Source organism: Macrotis lagotis, chromosome 1, assembly GCF_037893015.1.
Source record: "Macrotis lagotis isolate mMagLag1 chromosome 1, bilby.v1.9.chrom.fasta, whole genome shotgun sequence".
In the NCBI taxonomy this organism is placed as follows: domain Eukaryota; kingdom Metazoa; phylum Chordata; class Mammalia; order Peramelemorphia; family Peramelidae; genus Macrotis; species Macrotis lagotis.
In genome coordinates, this window is record NC_133658.1 from 608,886,901 (window position 1) to 608,907,525 (window position 20,625).

Below are 20,625 nucleotides of genomic sequence, written 5' to 3' on the forward strand. Positions count from 1 at the left end.
ACCTTTTCTAGTGGTCTTACTCTACTATTTGACTCCTGGGGATTTCTTATGGATGTCTAACCTGAACCATTTATCATTTTCCCATCATCCCAAACTACAGCATTAATCGACTATTTCTATGACCCTCTAGAGGGACAGGGAATTCCTAAAATTGGTCTATAACAGAATTATAGTCCCATATCTCCATTTTAGAGTTGTTAATGTTTTAGAAGATTGTCAATGGTCAATCAGTCAATAAACATTTACCAAGTACCTACGTGTAGACAGGAATGTGCTAAATGCTGGGGATCAAACCCCCTCCCCCCCAAAAAACCTATAAAAGACAGTCCTTGCTCATATTCCTGTTGGGAGATGAGATAATATATTTTCTGATAATTGACTCCTTGAGATAAAATAAAAAAACAAGGTTAATCACCTTATTTTCTCATACACTGTGTTATGATCAATGATTATAAAGCTTCAGTTCAAATTTCATTCCTTCCTGGGGAACTCCTTACCCTAGGGAATCCATTCTCCAGGGCTCTCTCCCTTCTAGAAATCCCTTTGACATTTTTTTTGTCTCTATACTTCTGAAGAAAGGCATAAATAAGTCTATGAAAGCAGTAATCAAGAAATATACATTCTCTACAGCTTAATTATTTCATCTCCTATTGCCATGCCTTTGCAGAAGTTGTCGGCTCCACCACCACCCCCACGTCTCATTATTTCTTATTAGAATCACTTCATTTCTTCTTATTAGAATTGTCAGAGTCCTTCAAAGCTCAGCTCAGATGTCACCTCCTACTTGAAGCCTTTCCTGATTTCCCCAATGGTTAGTGCTATCTCCTCCCTCCTGAATTAAACATTGACTTATCTTCCTAGATACCAAAATCCATCATTAAAAAGTGTAAGCTCCCTAGGGGCAGGAATGGATTTGTTTTTGTCTCTGTATCCCCAATACCTAATTCATAGAACTTAATTGTTTGTAGAACTGTTTTAGTGTCCAATTCTGGAAAGAACTCTAGAGACCATATAGTCTAAATTACTTATTTTATTGATGAAGGAAATGAGCTCCAGGGAGAAGAGATCTTTCTGAGGTCACATAATTATTCAAAAAGTATTTCTCAAATGCAGGGGGATACAAATTTAAAAAAAAACATATACAATCTCTGTTCTCAAGAAGCTTATACTTTATTTTTAATAGATAAAGCTAATAAGTAGGAGAGCTGGTATCAGAACTCCCGTTCTCACTCCTAGTCCATGGGTCTTTTCTCTACTCTGTACAACTCAGTGGGCTGCATTTTTACCTTAATGTTTTACATGAGTATATCATGAATTAATGAATTAAAGACAAAGTATTTATTAAGCCCTTAACTTTAATCCACTGGAGAAGGAAATGACAAACCACACCAGTACCTTTGCCAAAAAATAATGGAGTTAAACTTCATATAGAATCAAAAAAGAGTCAAACCTTCTAAAAAGTGAACAACAGCAAAAACTCTTACCATATACTACTAGCATGATATTGGGGCAGCTAGGTGGTACAGTGGATAGAGCACCACCCCTGGAGTCAGGAGGACCTGAGTTCAAATCTGAACTCAGACATTTAATATTGCCTAGCTTTGTGACCTTGGGCAAGTCAATTAAAAAAAAAGCATGAATATTATCAGCACTAATGATGATGATGTTGATGATGATGATGTTTTTCCTTCATCCTTGAAAGAAAATCGTAATATCAGAGAGGTGTTGCCATGCCAAGCATATGAACTGATTCTCCAGAGTCATCTGGGATATGAATCAGGATGTCATCTGGAATATGAATCAGGATGACTGGAGATGGCCTGGGATGCAAAGCAATTAGGATTAAGTGACTTGCTCAAAGTCACACAGCTAGTAAGTGTCAAGTGGAAGATAGATTTGAACTTGGTTCTTCCTGATTCAAGGGCTGATACTCCATCCATTGCAGTGCCAAGACAGTCTCTGCCCTCATTGAGCTTAGTCTAATGGGGAAAGCTAAACATACAAAAGGGAGCTCAAAGAGGTGGAAGAAGAGGAAATATGCAATAGTATGGTTTAGAAATGGCCAGAAGTATCACTGAGGCTTGGTTCTGAGGTGAAAGGTTGCTTCTCCTGTCCAGTGGCCCCAATTAGAAGGAACACTCTTAAGAGGAGTGTACTCTACCCTAAAGCATCCTTAAAATACTTAACCTACTACTATGCATCTAAATGATTGATCAATTTACTAAGCTAAATAAATGAAGAAATTTCACTGATGTAGATGGTGGAACTTCCCAGTAAAACAGAAATTCTATCAGTCAATGAATTAAGAAAAATTCACAAATGTGACAGAGGAAAACATTCTACAGAGCTGTCAATCCATACTTCATCAACAGAGCAGCAACCAAATGCAAAGAGAGAAGGGAGGCCCAAGTCTTCTCCTCCTTTAGATATGACAGGAGTCTTGGATCACCATTTAAAAACACAATGCAGAATGTCTTCATAAGAGTTTATACAGCATTCCCAGCAATATGTTCCACAAATGAAGGATGGCAGAAAATATAGAAACAATTATGATCTTGACCTCTGTTTACAGTATAGTTGGGAGGGCAGTTCTTAAATTCCACCTTTTGCTAGAAGCTTTCCCCAATCATCCCATCTGTTACAGCCTTCTCTTTTAAATTTGCCTTTCCCTTCTCTGAATATATCTTAAATGTACCTATTTGTACATAATGTTGCCGCCCCCATTTGAAAGTAAGCTTCATGAAGGTAGGGGCTGCTTTTTTCTTTTTTTAGTAGCTTCAGCTCTTATCACAATGCCTGGCAAAGAGCTCTATCAGTGAGAGCCTGAAGGAGAAGGCATTCCAGGCTCATAGGACATGAGCAAAAGCATGGAGAGAAGAACAGAAAAGAGTAGGGTGTCAGTAATAGAGCAAACAGGCTACTGCAAAGGGATCATACTAGGCTTGACAGCCCATAAATCCCTTGGTTGGAATCTCCTGCTGTGGCCTCTGGCTCTTGACCTGGCCACTGCTCAGAAACAAGTGCATGGTCTGGAGGAAGCCAAGATTCCCTTGTGAGATTTGTTTCACTGCCAGTCCCAACATCTGCCCCCATTGTAATGCCAGGCAGGGGAACATGGGTAACCAGACTTCCTGGGACTGATGGCAAGTCAGGTCTAGTAGAGAAAAGTCAGTGCATTTGGCATTGATCTTGGTTTGTCCTGCTTCAGGATGACAGGATGTTTCCTCCCCTTGTTCTGCTTTAGTGGATAATTTTACTAATCTTACCACTAGAGTCTTTAGATATAGGGGAATGAAAAATTCCATTGCAAGGGTAGGAAGAAAGCAAAAGATTGTGTGTTTTAAACACCAGCTTCATTACTCATTGATGGATTGGTAGGGGGAGCAACATTTTTCATCTCAAAAGGATTCATTTTTATTTGAGTTTGGCATCACTGGACCACCAGAACTGACTGCTTCCTTCTGGAATGGCTAGCTCTCTGAGTTACTTCTGCTCATCTACCAGAAGCTGATGCCTCACCAAGTATAGAATCAGAAGTTTGCCACAACTACAGCAGCTCTGCAAACAAAGCCTTGCTTTTCCTCATCTGGAATGTTTATATGTGGGAAGTTAAACAAGGTTTTGTCCTCATAATTGAAAAAAGAAGAGGGGTATAGCCAAGAAAATGGATTTTTTTTTGGCAGCTAGGTGAAGTAGTGGATAGAGCACTGGCTATGAAAGTCAGGAATGCCTAAGTTCAAATCCAGCTTCAGACATTTATTAATTGTGTGATGCTGGGCAAATTCACTTAACTCTACTTCACTTTCCTCATCTAACCACTCCAGCATCTTTGTCGAGAGAACCCCAAATAGGATCACAAAGAGTCAGACAGATTGAAATAACTGGACAACAAAACTGTAGGGAGGTGGTGGCTGTGGTGATGATTTTCAATCAGAGGACTTGAGTTCAAGTCCGACCTTGGCACTTATTACTTGTGTGATATAGGATAAGTAGCTTCATCTCTTGAAGTCTCAGTTTTTTTTTCCATCTGTAAAATGGCCATGGTAATTCTTATATTATTCACCTCATGTAGTTGTGAGGTTTAAAATTTCATTTATAAGTGAAGCATCATGTGAAAGCTAGCTATAACTATTAGGTACCAAATGATGCAAGTTAACTCAGAGACTCTCCTACACAAATAAGAAATCAGAAGAATTTCTGATAATTTCCCCCTGTTTAGGGGTTACATATTTCTTACTGCTCTTGTTTCATGATTGATCCTCAGTGTACTCTTTTCATACCTTAAAAAAACCTCCACAAATTACAGGAACTGATGCTGATCAAAGAGAACAGAACCAAGAGAACATTGTACATGTTTACGATAACACTGTGAGTTGACCAACTTTGATAGATGCAACACCTCTCAGCAGTTCAGAGAGCTAGGACAACCCTGGAAGACTTGTTATTGACAATGCTATCCACCTCCAGATGAAGAAAAACAAAACATAACAAACTAACAAAAAACTTACAGAATCTTTTTTATGTTCACTTTTTAAAAATTTCTCTGATATTTTTCCTTCTAAACTCATGGTTTTCTTTTGTTTCCCCTTAATCCTAATTCCTCATACATAAAATGACTAATCTGCAAACACAAACACAAATGTAATGTACAATGGTCATCAGACTGTTTGCTGCTGAAGTGGGGGGATTGGAAGGTAGGGTAGAAGGAAATTATGTAACTTATGAATATGCATATGCATGTAGATAAATGTTGAAAAGCTTTCATAGCATGTAATTGGAAAAATAAAATATCAATTTAAAAAAACCACTTCACAATGACTGAGAAGTGATATCTCAAAGATCTGACTTGGACATCAGAAATGACAGGACTAGATCCTCTATTGTATGACCAAAAGAAGGACCTCATGTGGTCTTCTTATTTTCTTCATCTGTGAAATGGAAAGAATGTTTTGATTCCTTAGTTCCTGTGACAGAGTAATGAAAATGGAAGCATTGGATGTGGTCAGTAATTTCTGTTCTGCTCTGCACTCTGAGATCTAATTTGAGGTACTGAGATTAATCCAATTACTAGTCATTCAGTAGGAGTTGCCTTTTATGGCTTGTTTACAAGGGGCTTACACAATTTATTAATAGCCTTGATGTTTACATCTCCCCATTGGCTGATCTACTGGCTGAACTCTTAACAACAAGGGGGGAAAAAATCCTTCTAAGGAAAACCATAGAGGGAACTAAAGGCACACAAAGTTGTTCTAGGGAATAATCAGTCAGAACCAGCCCAGATTCCCCTTCACGCAATTATGTTTGGAGGCAGAAAAACAACACAAAAAAACTAAAATATCATTTCTAGGTGAAAATGTGAGCAAGTCACTTAAAACTCTTTGGGCTTCTGTTTCACTTACTTATAAATCACCTAATCCAACCTCCATATATTATAGATGAGAACAATGAAGTGAGAGATGAGAAGTGACTGGCCCAAGGTTCCTTTGCTATTTTAGGGGTAGAGTGGCTATTAAATAATTCTTAAAGGCATTTCCATCTATAATATCCAATAACTCAGTGGGTTCACAGATGTCAACTCTGAATCAGCACAAAATATTCATGATAAAGGAAATCTGATAACTCCAAACTCTCCTAAGGCTCATTCTCCAGTTGATGGACATGGTGCAACAATGTTGGGAAGGTAACCACTTTAACTAATCAAGTACTCAACAACTGAAGTTCTTTAGACCTATAGCCATGGTCTACCTTAGACCAATAACTCTTTTCCTGGATGGTTTGGATATTACCCTACCTGGAATTAGGAGGTTGAACTGGATGATTTCCAGGGGTACTGTCCAACTTTAGTATTCTGTGACTTGAATCCAATAAGACCCTCATGTGGCTCTTTTAATCAGCAAATGGGGTTCCCAGTGCTAAACTGAACTATTCATTAACATCTGTAGAAGGGTCCCTAAAGACTACCCTCTCTGAGTTGAACTGGGCAAATGGGGTCAAACTTAGCCAAACATCATAAACACTGGAACTAGTTTCCTAGCACAGAGAATTCTCTGCATCTTTTGTTTTTTTTTCTTGAAAATGGGCATAAGCAGGCTCCACCTTCATATGGATACCCTGGGTAACCAACCAAGTTTCTCTCAAAACCATCTAAAAATTTTAGTTTACAAAAACAGATGAGGTTTTATTTTTTTAAAATCAATAAAATAGGATCTTAACACTTGAATCAACAATGATAATCAAGCTTTAGTTCTTTTTTTTTGGCATAATCAATAAAGGAAGACATCCTTCCCACCTTCCCCACATCCAGGATATTGTCCTGTCAGTACTTACCATCCACTGGGTTGAGGTAGTCATGGAGGTGGGGGGCACCTGTAGCTCCTCCGCCTTGCATCAAGAGGTCCCCATAAGGGCCTGGGTGGCTCGCCATAAGTGTCATCTGATGGTAATAATCAGAAGGGTTTGTCCCTGGAGGAGGAAGGCCAAAGAGGCCTCTCTCTTTAAGGTGCTCGTGGGCCACTAAGGGAAGGGAGAAGGCAGGGGAGAAAAAGAATTAATCAAAATCTTACACCAATCTTATTTTTTCCTCTTTAATAAGAAAAAAAAATGTCCACAGGGACATAGTAGTCTCTATTCAATTCCATTCTCTTCATCTTCTGCCTCCCCTTGAACTTCCCCAGCAGCTTCCTCCACTTCAAGCATCCAATTCAGTGCTCTGCTGACGTTCCATAAGGGGTGTGTTTCTGTCAATAAGAGACCAGGCCTAGGCCTCCACATTCCTCCATTTCCTCAAATTCATAAACAGTTTCTCATTTGCTCCCTGTTCTCCCCACCCTCAACAAACTGGGACTCCTGTAGAAACTGGGAGCTACAGGGCTGTCAGCATCAACATCCCAGCTGATCTGGTTTTTAAAGAAAAAGAAAAGGAAAAAGAAGGCGCCGTGGAAGCCAGACGTTTGTAGCCTGGTCAACGATAGCTATGTCTGAAAATTCAAGTAGAGACCCAATGCCGAGTGCTCGTTAAGTTCCTTGGCTAGATAAAACCTGCCGCCTGCCAAAACTCATTATGGCCTCTTTCTCCACAGCTGAAGTTTTTCAATCCTGCTTTCCCTAGATCTTACAGTCCCTGGCTGACTAGGGATTAGAAGAAAAGGGCAAAGCCCCACTTATCAAGGCAGAATGATGGAATTCATGTAAAAAATATGGAACCAATAAGCAAGGGCTCAACTTACCATTCTAACCTTTTCTTCTTCTACTCTCCTAACTAAGCCTCTAAGTCAACCAAGCTTTTCTCCTTACTATCCCCAGTGCACGTCTTACCCTAGATTTAACATCTTCCTCCTCCTCTTCCTCATTATTGACATCATCATCAAAAAACTTACATTCTTTTAAAAATCTTTTTCATTTATTTTATATTATTACAATAATCTTGTACTGAGAGTATTCATAAACCCCCCCTCCTCAAAAGGATGATAAACCTCAAGAATAGTAAGAGAAAGGGGGGGGAAGTGTACTTCATTCTGTGTTCAGATTCCAATGGCTCTGTCTGGGATGAGTTGCTTTCCTCATCATAGTCACCAGAGAAGTTGCTTCAATATTTTTCCCATAGTTCCTATCACTAACTGTACTTCCCTCCACCCTATTCCTCCCCACTCTCATCTATTCCATTTTCTCTCTCCTTTCATCAGGTCCCTATCCAGAAGTGTGTTGTATCCAAGTACCCTCTCCCTTGATCTTTCCTCTCTTCTATCACCTACTACCCCTTCCCTCCCCCATCCCCCCTTATCCCATGCCTTTCCTCTCATTTTTTTTCCTAGGGTAAAATAGATTTCCTCACCCTATTAAGTGTGTATGTTATTTCCTCTCTGAGCCATTTCAAATGAGAATGAAGGCTCATTCATCTCCCCCTACACCTTCCCCCATTCCACTCCACTGTAAAAGCTTTTTCTTGACTCTTATGTGAAATATCTTAGCTCCTTCTTCCTCTTCTTTCCTCTTCCTCCAAGTATTTTCCTTTATCACCTTTTATCACCATTGACTCCAGTTTTTACTATATTATATCATTATATTCAGCTCCTTCCTGTGCCTTGTCAATACATGCTCCTTCTAACTGTGCTTATGAATGAGAAAGTTCATATGCGTTATCAGTATCTTCTTCCCATGCAGTAATTCAAACAGTTCAACATTATTAAGTTCCTTATAGTTAGTCCTTCTCATCCATTCTCTCTATGGTTCCCCTGAGTCCTGTACTTGGAGATCAAACTTTCTGTTCAGTTCTGGTTGTTTCAATAGGAAAGTTTGAAAGTCTCCTGTTTCATTCAAAGTCTATCTTTTCCCCTGAAAGAGGATGTTCAATTTTTCTGGGTAGTTTGATTCTCAGTTGTAAACCAAGATCTTTTGCCTTCCAGAATATCATATTCCAAGCCCCATTAGCCATCAATGTAGATACTGCCAGATCCTGTGTAATCCTGACTATAGAGCCATGGTACCTGAATTGCTTGTTTATGGCAGCTTTTAGTATTTTCTCTTTGACTTGGGAGTTCTGGAGTTTGGCTATAACATCCATGGAAGTTTTTCTTTTGGGATCTCTTTCAGGAGGTGTTCAGTGAATTCTCTCAATTTCTATTTTACCCTCTACTTCTAGGATCTCAGGGAAATTTTGCAGTATTATTTCTTGAAAAATGAAGTCTAGACTTATTTCCTGGTCATGACTTCTAGGTAGCCCAATAATTTTCAAATTATCTCTCCTGGATCTGTTTTCAACGTCAGTTGTTTTTCTAATGAGATAATTAACATTTTCTTCTAATTTTTAGTTTTTTGGGTACAGTTTTATTTCTTCCTGAGTTCTTGCAAAGTCATCAGCTTCCTTTAATTCCTTTTTGTATTTGAAGAAGTTATTTTTTTCAGAGAACTTTTTATCTCCTTTTCCAGCTGGCCAAGTTTGCTTTTTAAGGCATCTTTCTCCTCATTTGCCTTTTTTTTGTTGCTTTTTCCATTTGGCCTAAACTGGCCTACCTTCTTTCTTCAGTATTTTTTATATTTCTTTTACCAAGATGCTCATTTGGCTTTCATGATTTATCTGCATCGCTCTCATTTTTCCTCCCATTTTTTCCTCTACCTCCCTTGATTGCTTTTCAATTGCCCATTTACAATTTCTCTTGGAGGTTTTGGATACAGAAGCTTTGATTTTGTCATCATCTGAGTATGTATTTTGATCCTCCATGGGACTAATTTTCTATGGTCAGGTTCTTTTTTTTTTTGTTGTTTGCTCATTTCCAAAGCCTATGACTGATTTATCACATTTCCAAGGCTTTGGGGAGGGGGTGGTTGGGGACAACCCACGGGGTCCTTAATTCCTCCAAGGTCTTATGAGAGGCTCTGACTGCTCTCTTGCTTGTGTTCAGGCCCTCCCCTCTGCCCTGGAGCTGTGATGATGGTCTCTGCTCAACTATGGTAGAATGGAAACCCAAACTGCAACCTGGATTTGGGTGTGGGCAAACAGATGAATTCTGCCCCAGGGGAGCAGAGCAACCTCTGTAGTGTCCCCTGACCCCCTTATCATCTATGGACTGAGAACTCTGGAGGTGCTGGGTGGATCTGCCAACTCCCACTGCAGGTTCTCACTGCAGGCTGCTCTGAGGCTGGATCTCCACTCTGCACTCACTCTAGTGCAGCAGAGTTCTCTCACCACCCCTTCCAACTGTTCTCGATGATTAAAATGTCCCCTCTACCATGGACTCAGGTTCCTGGCCTGGCTGTGCTGCACTGTGGCTTTCTCCAACCCCTAGTCCAGTGGATCAGACCTGTCCCAGAGGACTTCTAAGTTATCTTGGACTGGGAAATTGTATCACTCAGTCTTTCTGTGGGTTCTGTCCCTCTAGATTTTGGCTAGAGTCATAATTTGATGGCTTTCAGAGTTTTAGGGGGGCATGAGTTTCCTGGAATTCCTGCCTTCATGCTGCCATCTTGGCTCCACCCCTCCAAAAAAAAGTTTATATTCTAATTAAGGAGAACAGCATACAAATGACTGTAAAAGCAATGAAGGCTTCCTGTAGAAGGTAGGATTTGAGTTGCCATGAAAAAATTTGGAGAACCAGGAGATGTAAGTAAAAAAGAAAGAGAATTCCATCACTGGGAGACAGACAGTGGGAATGCTTGAAGTCATATGATCATCTAAGGAAAAGCAAGGGAGCCAGTGTCAGAAGTTGTAAGATATAAGAGGATTTAACATAATATTAGAAGGTAAATGCAAAGACATTGAGGTGGGGTGAAATTAAGAGCTGTGTAGGGATGGGGGACTAGGAAAGATCTAGTGTAGAAAGGGGAAGTTGAGCTAAATATTAAAGGAAGATATGGACTCTATGAGATGGAGGTGAGAAGGGAACAACATTCCACAGAAATTAGAGATGGCATGTTGTATGTAGGAAACAGATGTAGGTCACTTTAACCTACAAAGAAGGGAAGTAGTGTGTAATAGACCTAGAAAGGTAGGATAGACTTAGATTTTGAGACTTTAAATATCAAACAGAGGAGTTTATGTTTCCTCCTAGAGACAAAAGGAAGCTACTACAGCTTCTTAAGTAGGAGAGTGATATGATCAGATATGTGCTTTAAGAATATCAATTTGGCACCTGTGTAAAAGATAGATTGGAAAGGGAAGGTGGAACTAAGAAAACCAAATAGGAGGTTATCATAAGAGTCTGGATGAGGGACAAGGAAAGCATTAAGAGAGTGGAATAAAAAGAAAGGGATGTTTTAGGGACAGAATTGAAAGATTTGACTCATGACTGCATATAAGCAATGAATATCTAGCTTGGTCTAGATAGTGATAAAGAAAGGGAGAGGAACTTGTGCTTTTAATGATTCAGGGTATTCTCAGATTAGCACACTTCTTCCATAACTAATAATCTAGCTAGTCTAGAAAGTATCTAAAAGAGAATAAAGAAGGGGACCCAGGGGAGAGCCTTGGGATACAACATCTCACAGAAAATATATGGATGAATGTCTGTTAAAGGAGATAGAGGAGGAGGTAGGTAGGTAGGAGGAGACCAGGAGAGAGCAATGTTATCAAATCCCAGGGAAAAGAGAATATACAGGAAAAGGGGCTTGTTAACAATGTCAAATGCTGTAGAGGTCAGAAAAATAAAGACTGAGGATGGGGAAAAGCCATAAGGTTTAAGAATAAAGAGATCAGTAGTGAGAGTAGATTAGTTAAATGGTGAGAAGAAAAAGAGAACAAGAAGGCTGAGGTAACAATTATAGAAAATTTTTCTAGGAGTCTGGCAGGGAAAGAAATGGCAGACTATTGGAATAGACAATAATATGTCCTAGAAAATACACTAGATTTTAGAGCCAGAGGACCTTGGATGAAATCCAAATGAATCAATTAATCAACCAATAAGAATTTGTTAAATGCCTACTACATGCTAATCCTTATGCTACTTATGTGACCTTGGGCAAACCAATTAATATCTCAAGACTTCAATTTCTATAGCTGTAAAACAAAGTTGTAAAACTGGAGAATCTCTAAGACTCTTTCAATCTACAAATCCATTTTATTTAAAATACCCTTTCTTCATGACCAAAAGAAAAGATGGTCTAGGTCCCTACTATGTCCAAACTGACTATGAATTGTGACTTAGGAAACAAATTGTTCATTATTGTTTAGAAGGAAAAAGAAAGTGCTTCAGTTACTAATATTCTGTTACAGGTAATCAGTATGATTCTATGTTTGTAGCAACCATCCCAAATCCCCCACAATTTAGCCCCCTACTCACCCTCAGCTGGGCTGAGGCCTCGTGCTGCTGAAATCATAGAGAGGGTAGGACTGCTATGCATGGAGCGGAGGTAGTGTTCCATGTGAGGGTTCATGTATGGATGAGGGGGGTTGAAGGGTGACTCTCCAGGACCTGCAGGGTGTGGTGAAAGCCGGATGAGGGAGATATCAGAAATAACAGGGCTGCCACTCAGAGTAGGAGGCCTGTGGGAAGAGAAAAGGAAATGTAAGAAAGCACCAAATCAATGTACTGTGGGAAGGGGGTTGAAGAAGAAAGGTAGGGACTCCTCACTGTGAGAAGACACACCCTCACCAGGGAGAACTGAATGTCCCAAAACTTGTAAGTGAAAGGTCAATTATTTTCAGTGCAAAGGGATCATAGGATCATAGATTTAGAACTGAAAGGGACCTTCAAAATCACTGAAGACTTACATAAACGGATGCAAAATGAAATGAGCAGAACCAGATGAACATTGTACATAGTAACAGCAATATTATACAAGGATCAACTGTAAATGACAGCTAATCTCAGCATAGGAAGCTAGGTGGTAAACTGGCCTCATAAGTCACTTAATTTTGCCTCAGTTTCCTCATTTGTAAAATGAACTGGAGAAAGCAATAGCAAATCACTACAGTATCCTTGCCAAGAAAATTGCAAATGGGGTCATGGAGACATGATTGAAACAACTCAACAACAACAATTCTCAGTTATACAATAATCCAAGGCAATCCAAAAGATTTATGATGAAAAATGCAATCCATATCTAGAGAAAAAACTGATGGAGTCTGAATGCATATTGAATCACACTTTTTTTTACTTTATTATTCCTGAGGTTCTTGGTCCACATTGTCTTTTGCAACATGGCTAATATGGAAATGCTTTGCAGGATTGCACATGTACATCACCTTCTCAAGAAAGCAAGGAAGAAAGGGAGAGAATTTGGAACACAAAATTTTTAAAGAATGTCTTTAAAATCTGTTTACATATATAAAAATTAAATGTAATAGTAAAAAAAAATCATTGCTATCAACCACCTCATTTTATAAATGAAGTAACTGAGGCCCAGAGACATTACATAACTCACAAGGGTCACATAATTAGTAAGTATAGGAAACAAAATCCCAATCTTGATCTTCCTTACTTCAAATCCAGCACCCTGTCCTTGGTTCAGTTTTCTTCTTGATTTTAAATATGAAAAGTGAGCAAACATAGTAGCCACTAACACAATTGTAAAAGAATTTTGCTAAAGGGTTCCAATAAATAATAATTATGCTTTCCTTCAACTTTGTGCACTATTATAGACCAGAACCAGTGAGTTGCTTTTCCATTCAAGAGGATAAGCTTCCACATTTACTTGCTATTTCCACTTTGAAGCAACCAGCAGGATAAGACGTTCTAGTCTCTCCCCATTAAGATTTTGAAGTCTCAGCCATGGAATCTTTTGTATCAAGTGCTAATAACTCTGACTCCCCTTAGTGCTTTGAAGTGTTAGTTTTCATAAAAACTTCTCAAAAAGCTAGATATTCTCCATAAGATGGAGAAGTTTCAAGCTTAATGTGCTAGATGTCCTTGTCTACTGAAGTTCAATCTGAAACTATAATGTGAAGATAATGGGAAAATTTCTTTTTGATTTTTAAAATTTCAGCATACATATATATATTTTCAGGAATACTTCTCCTGTGAGGAAGGTAACCCTAAGTAGTCTACATAACTAAATTAATAATGAGGCTGATTCTAATCATAATGGCAGTTAGCATTTATCCTCATAAAGCCAAGGCATTATTATGTTCTATTTTATAAATGAGAATTTGAAGCAAATAAAAGTTTAATGACTTGTCCTGGATCCCACAATCAAGTAAATGCGGTCATATTTGAACTCAGGTCTTTCTGACTAGGTACTATCTTGCTGCCTCTAATTCATAGCCTATTACACACACACACACACACACACACACACACACACACACACACACACACACACAGAGTCACAGACAATAAGAACATTAGTAAAAAGAGTAATGATTTCAAGTCAGAAGAGACTTGAGTTTGAATTCCTGCGTTTGACATTACTAGCAGTGAACTCTTTTAAGTCTCAAGGATGATAACAGATGGAATATCTGTTCTCAGGACTATTAGGAAGAAATTGCTCAAACTTCAAGGTGATCTATGTAAATATGAGTTATCACTATGACTTTATAGACCTTATGTGTCATAACAATTCATCAGAAGTTTTCTCCTTAAATTATAGCATCATATATAGGCTGAATAGTTTAGGTATGAAACCTACTATGGTGAGGGGGAAGGAAAGAGAGCCTGATAACTGGTTTATCATAACCTTAAGTAGTTATCATCTAAATTCAATACTGAACTAGGCTTGTCATTCACTGAAAAATCAATGCCCCAGGGGAAATGTTGATGTTTGTCTTTCATTATTGAAGAAGACCATGACATTAAGGAGGTGATACTGTGACAAGCACATAATTTGAATTTGAGTGAAGGGTGCTGGTCACAAGTTTCACTTTGCTCCAGAGCCATCTAGGATCATGGCCAGATATGAATTAGGATGACTGGAGATGATCCTGGATATAAGTTAATCAGGTTTAAGTCACTTGCCCAAGATCACATAGCTGGTAAGTGGCAAGTGTCTGAGGCCAGATTCAAAGTCCTGTCCTTCTGACTCTAAGTCTGGTTCTCCATTCACTGTGCCACCTACTGCCCCCTGCCCTGGTAAAATATGCAGGTGTGACGTCCCTTGATTTATATAAAATTCTTATCCCTGAATGCTATAATATATGAATGTTCTCAGAGGTTAGACTATACAGATGAGTTCTTTCACAGTATATATAAAGATGTTGCCCTTGCAAGTAAGTATAATGAGGCATGACAGGAAGGAGTTGATACACCCAAAATCTTGTTTGTAACTTATCAAGCTGTCTGATATTTAACCATTGGACATTCATTCCTTTGGATTCCTCCCCTACACCTTTTCTCATTACCCCCTGAAAGTGGAGTCAACATTTTCTTTATGCCACTTCCAAATGTATTCTACCCTATCACTAAACAATTCTCCTTTATCACCCTCTCCTGATTCTTATCCATGTTGTTTGCAAACCTCCTCAACACTCTCCCAATTCTTTCCTTGATTTCTTTTTGCATTGGATTTAATATTTTATGTGACAATCTTGATCCTACAATTACCCTCAGATTTGTCAATATCCACCTAGATCGGGGAGGAGAAGCTATTTTCTGCCAAAGGCCATTTAGATATTATAACATCATTCCTCATTCATGGGCTATACAAAATTATTAACTTAAAAATTAGCCTGCTCTATTTGGTCAAACATTTAATTGATTAATCACTAAAAACTCCTAAATTTATTGAATTTTAAGTCCTGCCTATGGTGGTCCTGACAGTGCTAGATCAAATGATTTTGCCTTACACATGGGTCTTATACAGTCCATGGACCAGGCATTCCTGGCCCCAACTTAGATGATGCTTTTAATATCATATCACCTTATTGTCTTGAATTCTATACCTCCACTCAGCTTTTAGCTGCTGACCAGGAAGGTCCCACCCTAGATCTTAAAACTTTTAAAACTTTTCTTCCTCTAAAATCCCAAATTCCAAATTCCCTCCTCCCCAGAGTTTTAGTTCATATTTCCAACTACCTGATTAATATTTCTAGCTAGCTAGAAATTCATAAACTAATAAAATGCAGTACATCTGAAACTAAATTCATCATCCTAACCACTAAACTCAACCCTTCTATTCATATTTCTCCTTGGTTAATTGTACCACTATGCTCCCCATTTCCCAGCTTATAACCTTGGAGTGTTGTTTAACTGGGTTTCTGATGAAGAAAAGGAAAGTGATAACAAGGGAAATGGGAACTGCTAAAGACAATACTATATCTATCTATCTTTCTTTACTGACAGTGGCACATGCTTTCTATAATTTGCTGCAAGGGATGATATTGACCCCAATCAGCAAAGACATTTATTTAGAGAAGATTAGAAGGGGCATAATGGTGACTTTCAAACTTGTGAAAATCTTTCATGGATGGAAAAGTAATCTGTGGGGCTTCCAAAGGCCGAACTACAATGAAATGAAGTTAGATCAATGAACTGAGATTGTTTACAGCTCAATATAACAAGGGATAAAGATAAGTCCAGGATTTGGACATATGGAACAGGGAATTCCTGAGTAAGAAAATTCTCTCTACTAATGTATATTGGCACCTTAGCTTTAATTTAGTGTCTTAGGAAGTTACCTAAAGCAGAAGTATCATACAAAGGAGCATCTAAGTGTAGCCAGAATCAGATAAAAATGTAATTTCTATCTGATTTTAATGTGTTAATGTATTAATAAAAATATATGAACATAAGTGGTTTTCTAAGTCTATATGTGACCTGCAGGGATCCTTAAGTATAGTTTAGTCTCCTTTCCCCCCCTTTTTAAATTTGAGTTTGATACCACTGATCTAGATCATTGAGAGCCTAAGAGATTTGCCTAGAGCCACACAAGCAGTGTCAGAAGTGAGACCTGAACTCAGGTCTTGTTGGCTTAAAGGTCTCTACATACCACACTCCCTCTCTTAATATAACAGATTAGGATCTATTGGGATAAAAACTCTCGCCAATAAAAATTGTTGGGGAAAATTGGAAGTTAGTATGGCAGAAACCTGGAAACCTCACACACTATACCAAGATAAGATCAAAATGGAAACAGGATTTAGACATAAAAAAATATTATAAGCAAACTAGAAGATCAAGGAGTAGTTTACCTGTCAGTTCTATGGAAAGGGAAGCAGTTTATGACTAAGGAAGAGATGGAGAACATCATTAAAAACAAATTAGATGATTTTGATTACATTAAAATAAAAAGCTTTTGCACAGACAAAACCACTGTAACCAAGATGAAAAGAAATGTAGTAAATTGGGAAACAGTTTTTGGGACTAGTATTTCTGACAAAGGACTCATTTCTAAAATATACAGAGAACTGAGTCAAATTCTTTTTAAAAAGGCAAGTCATTCCCAATTGACAAATGGTCAAAGGATATACAAAGGCAATTTACAGATGAGGAAATCAAAGCAATCCATAGTCATATGAAAAATTGCTCTAAATCATTAATTATCAGAGAAATTAAAATTTAAACATCTTTGAGGTACCACCTCACACCTCTCAGACTGGCCAACATGACCAGAATGGAAAATGCTAAATGTTGGAAGGTATGTGAGAAATCTGGGACACTAATACATTATTGGTGGAGCTGTGAACTCATCCAACCTTTCTGGAGAGCAATTTGAAATTATGCACAAAAGGCATAAAAAATGAGCATACCCTTTGACCCAGCAATACCACTACTGGGTCTATACCCTGAAGAGATTATGAAAAAGTGTAAAAACATCACCTGTACAAAAATATTCATAGCATCTCTGTTTGTGGTGGCAAAGAATTGGAAATTGAATGAATGTCCATCAACTGGGGAATGGCTTAATAAATTGTGGTATATGTATATGATGGAACACTATTGTTCTATTAGAAACCAGGAGGGATGGGAATTCAGGGAAGCCTGAAAGGATTTTCATGAACTGATGCTGAGCAAGATGAGTAGAACCAGAAGAACATTGTACACCCTAACAGCAACATGGGAGTGATGATCAACCTTAATGGAGTTGCTCATACCAGCAGGGCAACAATCAGGCACAAATCTGGGATATTTGCAACAGAGAATGCCATCTGTATCCTGAGAAAGAATTGTGGAGTTTGAACAAAGACCAAAGACTATTACCTTTAATTTAAAAAAAAAGTTATCTTATTATATAATTCTGTTATATCTCATACTTTATCTTTCTTCCCTAAGGATATGATTTCTCTCTAATCACATTCAAATTAGATTAATGCAAGCCATGGAAACAATGTAAGGATTAACAAATTGCCTTCTGGGGGGGGTGGGAGGAGGTAAGCAAGATTAGGGGGGAAAATTGTAAAATTCAAAATAAATAAAATCTTTCCAAAAAAAAAATATGAGACTGTGCTGCCTCATGAGATAAGAGCAATTTCCCATCACTAGAAGTATTCAAGAAAGATTAAGTGGTCAACTACCAGAAGTGTTTGTTGTAAAGGAGATTGTTGAAGGAGATCAGAGTTTGAAGTAGATAACCTTCAATGAGTACTTCCTCCAGTAATGGGGGAGGGTTTATACTGATCAATTCTCAATCCCCCAGCTTCCCTTGTGACTGTGGCTCTGTGAGAGTTGGCTGAGATCTGGGGTGCAATCTGTGGCTATGGAACAGAGCAGAACTAAGTGGCCCACACAAGAATCAAACCTATGAATCTTGGCTTCCTTAGCCCAGGGCTCTAACCAATAGCTCTCAACAACCACAGAAGAGTTTTCGAATGACAAGCTGATGATTACATGGTGATTTAAAGCCACCTAACCTCAGTCTGTGTTACTCTAAAGCTCTGGAATTTCATAGATGACTCAGGTCCTTCCCAGATGACCCATTTTTAAATGGGGTGGCCTGGAGTGGAGGGAGTTCATGGCACCACCCTGGCTGGACTTGGGATCCCAGGGATGGGGCCTGCCACTGACAGCAGAACTAGAGACCAGACTTCCTGAGGCTGTTTGCCTCTGGGCATCTGACAAGGCTGTAGGAAAAGCCATCAATTCATGAGGCTAAAGGGCAAGGCAGGGAGGAGGGTAGAAAGAGGAGCCAGAGTCTAGATTATAGCTTGGTTGGGGATTTTATTTCTGCATCAACACAACTCCATGTGGAAAAAATGAAGTTGGCCCTCTTCTCTTCCTCTTGCTGTCTCTCCAATGTAGTCATTAAGAAAACAGTTAGCTAATTTTTCTTCTAATGAAGACTTTGTAGAAATGCTTTTCTTTCATGGAACTCCTTAGTCTCAATACTGCTTGGCCTAAGAAGTCTGTTGTCAGATCTGGCCTTGTGCCCAGGATCGCAAAATCACAGAATCTCAGAAGTGAGGTCATCTGGTCCAACCCCCGACCCAAAACATAGATGTGTCATAATCCAGGGAAGGTGGGGCTGGGAAACCAGAAAACTTTCAGAGTCCCATTTCAGCCATTTCCTTGCTTTAGGACCCTGAGCAAGCCATTTAAATTCTTTAACACTCAGTTTCCTTTTCTGCAAAATAGAGATAAAGACAGCACCTATCTTGTTATAAGGATCAAATGACATCAAGTCCCTTTCAAAGCTCTTTTTTTGCAGCATCCCCCGTAAGTAATTGGAACAGCTAGGTGGCAGGTGGGCCCAGAGTCAGGAAGAACCATCTCGTTTTACAGATGAGGAAACTGAGGCAAACAGGGTTAGGAGGCTTACCCAGAATCATGCAGCTAGCCAAATTTAAGCTCAGACCTGGTTACCCTGCACTATGGAGCCCCCTAGCTACCTTTATTATGGGCTAAGCACTGTGCTGGACACTGGGAATACAAATATAATCAAAAAGTCAAACCTTGCCCTCAGAGGACATCTATCTACCCAAGAGAAAATGATAACACACATTGAAAAAGGTTGAGGAAGGTGAGAACTGTGGGTCATAAGAGAGAAAGACTGGAGAGTCAGGAGTATAGCAAATCTGTGGGACTCTTGGCAAGTCATTTAACCCTTTTGCTAAAGAGACAGAGAGACAGACAGACAGGCAGAGAGACACAGAGAGAGAGAGATAGACAAAGACAGAGACAGAGTTAGAGACACAGAGAGACACAAAGAGATAGACAGAAAAAGAGAGAGACAGAGACAGTCAGAGACAGAGATAGATGCAAAGAGATAGACAGACAGAAACAGAGACAGAGACAGATTCAGAGACACACAGAAAGATAGAAAGCTAGAGAGACAGATGAGAGAGAGAGAGGCAAAGAGATAGACACAGAGATAGACAGTCAGAGACAGAGAGATCAGAGTCAGAGCCAGACATAGAGAGACAGAGATAGAGAGTGAAGAAAGGGAGAGGAGGGTGCTGAAATTATAGATAAGTAATGGGTGGGTAGAAGGCCACTTTCTCCTTGTGTGACCCTGGGTAAATCATTTAAATTTTCCAGCCTTAATTTCTTCACCTGTAGAATGAGAGGGATTGGGTACCCTCTTTACCCTAGAGATTTTTTAAGCTCTTAATCTATATTTCTATGAAGTGTTAAAATTAAAATATGTGGTCAAACTGTATATGTCATGGATGGTGTGGGAGGAAAGGTATTACTATTGACTGGTGTTTCAAAGGCAATTTCTTGGAGATAATAGGACTTGAAGATGGGCAGAATGTTGGCAGGCAAAGAAAAGGGGAAGAACATGAACTCTTATAACGAGTCAGGAATAATTAAAGCTCTATATGTGTGTGGGGTGTGTGTGTGTGTGTGTGTGTGTGTGTGTGTGTGTTATGGGAGGGGAAGATAGAAAAGACAACTAGGAAAGGAGTCTGATTATAGTTCAAATACATGTAGGTTTAGTTCTCTTCTTGCTTTCTGATGAAGAAGGCAACATCAAGTGAAATGTCCAAAATGGTGGAATGGAAAGGTAGAGAGCAGGTAAAGAAATAAAAAGGCTATTTAACTCCCAATTTGGGTAAATGATTATAGAATAAGCAAGCATTGGCTTGTTTGTGGCTAGATTTAAAAAGAAGTTGCTTTATACCATGAGGAGGACTTTGGGATGGCATTAAGTTGTTATACTAAGAGTTCTTTTGTCTAAGATACCACAGTGATTTCATGACAATACTGGAATGAGATCTCAAGTCTAGAGAATTCCAACCCAGTGTTTCTCCTCCTAAGCCACTGGATTGTTTTCCCTCCTGAACTCCTAAAGCTCTTATTGACTATAATACTCACTAGCACA

At 38.9% G+C, this 20,625-nt stretch overlaps 1 protein-coding gene across 1 annotated transcript in view; it reads right to left on the reverse strand.

Annotated features, from left to right (window-relative positions):
- LOC141507380 (zinc finger protein GLI2-like) overlaps window positions 1-20,625 on the reverse strand; it is a 125,615-nt gene that overhangs the window by 65,858 nt on the left and 39,132 nt on the right. Inside the window, exons 2-3 of the mRNA XM_074214972.1 lie at window positions 11,772-11,974; window positions 6,328-6,513 (exon numbers count right to left, since the gene is read on the reverse strand). Of these exons, the coding sequence (XP_074071073.1) occupies window positions 6,328-6,513; window positions 11,772-11,974 (389 nt within the window). The remainder of the gene's footprint in view (window positions 1-6,327; window positions 6,514-11,771; window positions 11,975-20,625) is intronic.